This window comes from Poecilia reticulata, linkage group LG21, assembly GCF_000633615.1.
Source record: "Poecilia reticulata strain Guanapo linkage group LG21, Guppy_female_1.0+MT, whole genome shotgun sequence".
Taxonomy (NCBI): Eukaryota; Metazoa; Chordata; class Actinopteri; order Cyprinodontiformes; family Poeciliidae; genus Poecilia; species Poecilia reticulata.
The window spans coordinates 7,211,210-7,219,116 of NC_024351.1; the positions used below are offsets into that span (position 1 = coordinate 7,211,210).

General features: G+C 36.2%; 1 protein-coding gene across 1 annotated transcript; it reads left to right on the plus strand.

Moving 5' to 3' along the window:
- The first annotated feature begins 960 nt into the window (after nucleotides 1–960).
- On the plus strand, nucleotides 961–7,880 carry moxd1l (monooxygenase, DBH-like 1, like). The gene is made up of 13 exons (XM_008397821.2): nucleotides 961–1,276; nucleotides 1,391–1,537; nucleotides 2,105–2,257; nucleotides 2,570–2,653; nucleotides 2,997–3,152; nucleotides 3,585–3,687; nucleotides 3,764–3,936; nucleotides 4,591–4,679; nucleotides 4,834–4,930; nucleotides 5,031–5,090; nucleotides 6,709–6,827; nucleotides 6,946–7,009; nucleotides 7,318–7,880. Exons 1-13 carry the CDS (start codon nucleotides 1,007–1,009, stop codon nucleotides 7,474–7,476), a joined length of 1,674 nt encoding a protein of 557 aa, XP_008396043.1. The 5' UTR covers nucleotides 961–1,006; the 3' UTR covers nucleotides 7,477–7,880.
- Nucleotides 7,881–7,907: the final 27 nt, after the last annotated feature.

Genomic DNA, 7,907 nt, shown 5'->3' on the forward strand with positions numbered 1-7,907 from the left:
ACCAAGGTGGCCTACAAACTTAAATGAGTTATCTCAGTTATGGCAAAACGAAGGGGTCAAAATTCCAACAAACTATTATCAGACACTAGTGGAAGGATGCTCATTACATTTGACCATAGGAATACTGTTTCAAAGATAATTATATCAAATAATAAAGCTATGAATATAAATGTCTCAATTAAAAAAAAATCTGCAAATATAAATGATTTTGGTGATCCTAATTGATCTTGTAATTTAAATATCTGGTTTCGACTTTATGTCCTTTAATGTAGTTTATCCACATTTTAAATAATTTTCTTCAAGGATCATCATCATCATTAGCGGTTCATGCAAAGTCCTTCTTTAAGTTATTTGGAAACACTTTACTTCTTTTCCCTTAACTTATATGGTTTGCGAGTTTAATGTCAGTAACTAGAGACCCTGCACTATTCACATTCCGACAAAATGAGGTTGTATTGACTTATGAAGTGTTTGATATGTGAGAGCATTTTGAGGAGGGAGGGAAATAGGAAAGATACTGCAGCTTTCAGTTTCGCCATCTCCTCATCGCCTCCTCGTATATCAAACACCTGAATCCCTTTGAACTGTCAGCAGGAAGACAGTAAAAACGAGTCATTATCAAATGGTGAAGAGCTGCTGCTGCGAATGGGTAACATTTAACCAGAAAATATAATCCACTGACCAAAAGAACAAGCAAATCCTTGACACATGGTGTTGATGTAAAATAATGAGACCTTTAAGGCGCACAGAATTTCAGTGCTCTAACGTTACTCAGAAACATTCAATTATGTGGCGATTTGAATATAATATAAACAGAAAAATAAGCTTACGCTTCAAAAGTTGGGGCTTGTTTTCTCGGGAATCGTACAATGACAAAGCACTTTCTGCCTGTATCACTTGAGCTCATCTAGCAGTGCAGGTGTGTCACTGAAAGGGGTAGGAGGGTGTTTGGCAGCTCCACAGTCATTGTGCTCAGTGTCTAGAGTTCCAACCTTGGAGAGACATCATGTCTGCCCCGCTGTGCTTCGCCTCCATCTTACTGGCCTGGACGGCAGGAGCTTGGGCCACAGACTACAACCTGCCTTTCATGGAGTACCTGGACAAAGACAGTTTGGTACACCTGAAGTGGGGATTTGATCATTTGCAAGGAAACATAACATTCCAACTGACAGTCAACACCACAGGCTGGGTCGGCTTTGGTTTTAGTCCTCACGGAGGCATGGATGATGCAGACATTGTAATGGGGGGACTTGGATCTGATGGAAGCTATTTTGCAGTAAGCAGATACTTTAAGTATTAGGTGTTGATATGATTTTGTCCAAAAGAACTGGTTTCAACAGAAACCAGGAGTTATTGGTGCCTTAAATTTTTTTTTCCTTCTGTCTTTTAGGATTATTATTCACTAGGGGAGAAAATGCCTGAAATGGACAAGGAGCAGAGCTACACCCTGCTCTCCATGACAGAAAATGATGGACAAACAATAATGACGTTTCAAAGGCCAATAGAGACCTGTGATGAAAAAGACTTCCAGATCACTGTAAGGCAACTTATTCTGCACAGTTACAGGCCAGCATGTCAAAATATTAAATAAGCTGTTGTATTCACTGAGCTTTCACAGCTACATCCTGCTGGTATGGTTTATTTACAGGGTCAAATCATATTTTACTTCTATTCTAGACTTTGTTGCATTTACCATGACCGTGAAAAGAAAATTTATCATTTCTGTTGCACAATATGTTGCTCTGTTGATTCTCTTTAACCTATTTCTTCTATTCTAAGTGTAAGCGTACAGCTCAGGTTTCTCACATTTCACAATGTAAAATCAGCTGTCTTTGTTCAGCTTACCTTACCCCTTGCCTGGTCCAACTGCTAAAGACAAAAGAAGCATAAAAAAACGTCTCAAAAGATTTCAATAGAAAACTGTCTTTCTATTGAATATGTGAAATATAATACTGTTCCTGTGAGAGAAAGAACAGTTTTGTGTGTTTTTTTTCACCGTACATGTTTCTGTAAGAGAAACTTGCATGTTGTTTCTGAAAAGTTTTTCTGTTTTTTTTATTTATTTATTTGTTTTTATTTTGTTGTAAAACCTCTTGTCCAACAGGCTCAGTCCATCAAACTGATCTACGCATACGGTAAAACAGATGACATCAAATACCATGCAGGCTTTAGAGGCACCAAGGGAATAAATCTTCTCAACTACAAGTCAAAGACCGTCTCACCTGATGCCAGATATCTCAGTGTGAAGATGGACAATGTAAGTAAGAAACACAGAAAATTGTGGAAGAAACTGACCAATACACAAATTAATAATTGCATTGTATTTAAATGCAATTATAGAATTTCAGTAATAATATTTGCAATAATACGTCAAAAAACCCTAGCTTGTTTTTTAGCACATAGTATAAAAGAGAGGGGAAGAGAGATAATAAAAATGGCTACTGATCACAAGAGTTTACATGATACACTGTCAAGTGTACAAACTTTAATGGAACATATGTAATTGAAAATTTTATTTTATTGATTACAATAAAACAATGTGCTATTCTTTTTTGTTTCTAATTTGCAGATCTCTGTCCCTCCCAACACAACCTACTATCACTGTAAAGTAATGAAGCTTGGAGACTTGCCCACCAAACATCATATTTTTCAGGTAATGTCACTGTCTTTAAAGTAAATATATCAGTGTTGTACATTTTAGGTACAATGAAGTATTTTATGTTAACTTCTAAACTGCAATATTAGGTTTTGCTAATTTATGTAGGAATATCAGAATATATTGGGATCATACAAATCCACGCCACAGTGTTCATTTCTATAGGAAGTGGTTTTGAAAACTACCTTTTTCACTTCACAGTGTTGCTCCTATTTGATTACACTGAAATGTGTTACTCTTTCAAAGCTGCAAAAAATTACTGGTGGCTTTTGCTGCTGCGATGTTAAATACACTGTTTCATTTGAGTCAATCATTAAATAACTTGTTTCTTAACTTTTAGATTGAGCCAGAGATTGAGCACCAGGACGTCGTCCATCACATGCTCCTGTATCACTGTCCCTCTTTTGTGAAAAAACCATATGATAAACCGTGCTACATGGGTGACCTGGGAGACGCCTGCTTTGGAGTGGTGGCTTCATGGGCAATAGGAGGAACAGTAAGGGAACATGACCTGTAGATATTCTCAAACAATCCTAAGACTAAAAGGAACTCCTAGAGATGTCATTTTAGGAAAAATCTTAGAATTTCTGGGGTTCAACGATTTTTTTTCCCCTAGGATTTTACCTTAATAAAATAAAGATTATTCACAAAGCATTTTAGGAGCCTTGGCTCCTAATGTGACAAATTGTTAAACGAAGGGAGGTTAATTTTTAGTGAGCCTAAAAATGCCCTAAGCAGGGAAGATGGTGGAGAGACAGACAAAAAGGATCCGAAAATAATTCTTTGACCCACAGACTCAGTTTATTTTTGTTGGATAGTATGTTTCTACCTTCTTGGTATATATTAATGCCAATCCGTCTAAATATTTTACTGTCATTATTATTGAGTGACCTATTATCATTGCAAACATCTTTGTCTGAATTCTTAGGCATATGAGCTTCCTGAGAATACGGGTATTCCCATAGGAGGAACTCAAAGTGACACATACTACAGGTTGGAAATCCATTACAATAACCCACAAAAGAAAGAAGGTAACATACTTTTTGAACAAAGGCTTTTTGTTTGCCATTTTAGGAGTCATTTATTTATATTCCTTTCGTTGCGTAGGTATCATAGACAGCTCAGGACTGAGACTTTACTACACGGACAAACTTCGACAGCATGACGTGGGCATTCTAACCACAGGAGTGTTCCCAGTGAGTCCCATGGAGTATGACATCCCTCCTAAAGCAGAAAAGTTCCACTCGTATGGCATTTGCAACACGTCTTTGTTTTCACAGGTACGAAACTCTGTATGCAATAGATAAAACTGCAATTGAGTTACTTATTCTACACCTACATTTGAAAGTATTTATGACCCTATTGCCTTTTATATATTAATACAATATCATAAAAATAAAAAAACACATAGGTTTGCAATAAGAGCAACAAATATAAACAATTAAAGAAAATAAAATATTAACTGAAACAGGACAAATTGATCAGTGTTGATTACTGACCAACTATTCCTCAAGCTGCCACTTAAACGAGAAATAGATGGTGCCGTCTCCTATGGTGACAGCCTGGTAATGTATTCCAGTAGCTATTCTTTAACAAATAGAAAATTATGTAAAAAAAAAAAAGGATTTTCTGATTTGAACCTCAAAGTTCTGTTTATGTCATTTTCTTCTTTATTCACATCCTCCAAGGGAGGAGGGACCTTATCTCTTGTTGACTCATAATTGAAACTGTTGTTTATCAATCATTTGAAGTTCTCAAAACTGAAAAAAAAATCCTAAATTATGCAAATATGATATGACTGCATGATAATAGAAATCATTGAATATTGTGGTTTTAACATAATAAATCACAAAAAAACCCAAAAAAAACAAAAAAAACGTGACTATGTTTGCAAGGCACTGTGTGTTGATGCAAGTTTTCATTTCCACCCACAGCTTGTGGACCCCATACCTGACCTTCAAGTGTTTTCAGTGCTCTTGCACACTCACTTGGCTGGCAGGAAAGTCAGAGTGGGCCACTTCAGGTGAGGAAAAACAAGATGAGTACTTGCTTCACGCCAGCCACCCACTCTTTAACCTGAGGCGTAACATCATACCAAAGAAAATACATTTGATCTCTAAAGCACAGACTGTTTGTTTTTCATACATAACTTTATATTTTGTGGTTGATCTTTCCAGAAAAGGAAAGCAAATAGATTTCTTGGGAGTAAATGAAAACTACAACTTTGACATGCAAGACATTGCCGATTTAGGAACCATCAAGACAATCAAACCGGTGAGCTTTATTAACTTCTTTCAGCCAAGAACATGTTTAGTAAAAGATTAAAATACTTTGGGCTCTCATAATGCTAAATTACTTGTTTCTTTTATTTCAGGATGATGAGATCATTGTGGAGTGCGTCTACAATACCTTAGATCGCACTCAATCCACTAAGGTGGGTCAGCCTTGTTGTATTAACAGATGTTTACAAAAAATAAAAAATAACAAAAAGAGAAATTGCTAATTCAAAGTCAGAAACCAAAACACATCAACATTGCTGCAAAATCTTTATTATTTACGTTGATCGTTAAAGAATCATGCCCTGTCAGATCTTTTAACAGAAAAGCAGTTGGTAGAGCTGTTGCCTTGCAGCAAGAAGGTTCTGGGTTTGATTCCCGGCCCCGGTCTTTCTGCATGGAGTTTGCATGTTCTCCCTGTGCATGCATGGGTTTTCTCCGGGTACTCCGGTTTCCTCCCACAGTCCAAAAACATGACCTTTCCAAATTGCCCCTAGGTGTGAGTGTGAGTGTGTGTGTGCATGGTTGTTTGTCCTGTGTGTCTCTGTGTTGCCCTGCGACAGACTGGCGACCTGTCCAGGGTGACCCCGCCTCTTGCCCGGAACGTTAGCTGGAGATGGGCACCAGCACCTCCCAGCCCAACTGAGGGACAAGGGTGAAAGAAAATGGATGGATGTAATTGGAGAAGAAACAAGAAATGTTGATTGTTATTAGATCCTACTCTTTTGAGTAAAATTAGGAAGTACAGGTTCGTCTCAGGAAATCAGAATATCATCAAAGTTCTTTTATTTCACTAATTTGATTCAAAAAGTGGATGTAACACATAAATTAATGAAATACAATGTCACATACTTCAAGTCGTTATTGCAGTTCATTTTGGTGAAACTTAGAACTAATATAAATCCATAATTCAGTTTCTCAAAAAAGTTGGAAGATTTCTTACAAATTATGAAGAATTTTCACAAATCTCATGTTATGGTCCGTACAATCCAATGGAAGACTGTCAATTTTTGTTGAAAGTTGAGTGGAAGATAACCTTTTAGTGTGGCTTATATGTAATCAGTGCGTCAAGACTCCAAACACGTATCGAAGACACGGGCTACAACGTTGGAAAACAAAATTACGGGAGCACAAAGGAAGAATGGACACACAGAAAATCCAAACTGTGGTCCAATTTAAAATTTTCACCTTCACTGTCGATTAGGAGAACAAGGTCATCTGCTGGTGTTAATCCACTGTGTATTCTCAGCAAAGGCATTTTTTTTTTCAAAGTTAAGCTCTAACTGCTGATTAACGTCATGGAGACGCTGGTTTCATTTTCCAGCAGATCTTGCTGACATAAGTCCTGTAGGGAACCTTTGAAGTATCTCCAGACAAACTGAGGGTTGATTTGCTTTCGTGAAGCACTGATGCTGCTATTCCTGCAAGAGAAACCTGAATGTGTGTATATACCATAAAGCACAGAGTTTTGAGTAGGTTTTCATTTCTGTCATAAACATTATCATTTTATTATTGGTCTTATGGAATATTTTGGATTTTCTGATAAACTGACTGAACACTTGTGATTTTTCACTCTGTCTTCTGTGAATCTATTGCTTAGAATTTAAAGTGAAAGACTAAAGTAAACTTTTTAAAGTTGTTTGTTGTGTTGGACCTATAATGGCATTATATAGCTGCATATTACAGTAACGGACAATTCCGACATATTTTTGTTAACATTAAGCAATGTGTTTTGAAAAATAAGGAAACTTCTATTTCATATTGTCAACCTTTCAGATGGGTTTGTCCACCTCTGACGAGATGTGTCTGGCTTTCCTGTTCTACTACCCAGCTATCAATATTACTTCATGCACCAGCCGCCCAAATACAACACTTCTATCCACCACAGCTGATCAGTAAGAACAGTGGAATCAAACACTTGGCGTTTTTGCTAAACTTAATGATTTAAAGTGTAAACGTTTGTTGCATAGTTGTTATCTTTTTTTTTAATACAGCTTTAATTATTTTTGACAGAATCGCTGAGTATCAGAGCTTGATGAATGCCCTGCCACAAGTTCAATACATCACTGATGCCAATGTAAGTTGACAGTGTTTCTTTGGGTAATTTACTTGCTTTTCATATTGAGCAATCATAAGTTTAAGCAAATAGGTCCAGTCTGTTTATTAAAATGGTGTGGTTATACAATAATCATTTCAAATCGACTTTTGTTCAGTTGTAACCAGTATGGATTTTCTCTTTGTCACGTCATATTTAACATTTTCCTATACTGGCTACTTTCATTGGTAATGCAATATTTATAAAAGTCTACCGCATTATGTCACATATTTATTTTAAAATCACAGCCCGTAAAAATATTTATTCAACAGCTTCTTTTACCATTGCAGAGCAAATTATCGCTTTACAGATATGGCACTGTCAGGAACGTAATGGAGACGCCCACTGCTACTTGCAAAAATACAAATGCTGCAAGCAGACTCTGTACTTCCTGGATGGTGAAAGCTGGAGGAATCATCCTTCTGCTCCTTTCAATTGCTATAATGTAGCATGGCTGTATATGAAACAAATCCATAAGCCAACTTAGGACAGAATGAAATAGACAATTTTGAACTTAAATGATGTTTATGATCAATAGGTGTGTTAGCAAGTATAAGAGATTTTATGAGCGGATCAGTTTATATTTTTATCATAAAGTACAATAGGGGCTCATTAGCTGCAATTTTAACTCTCTATATTAAAAAATAAATATATATATCAGACAAAAATTATTTTCATGGTAATAAAGCAATGAAATGTTGTAAATAGATTTTAGTTCCAGAAAATGTTTCACATTTACTTTTAATTCCTCTTCATTCCTCGCACTTTCACAGTAAATTGATCTATATGTAGTTACAGCAGTCTGCATTCATAAATGTTTGTTTGACTTAAATAAAAAGGTTGATGCAAAATATAGATGTGTTGTATTCTTTTTTTAATA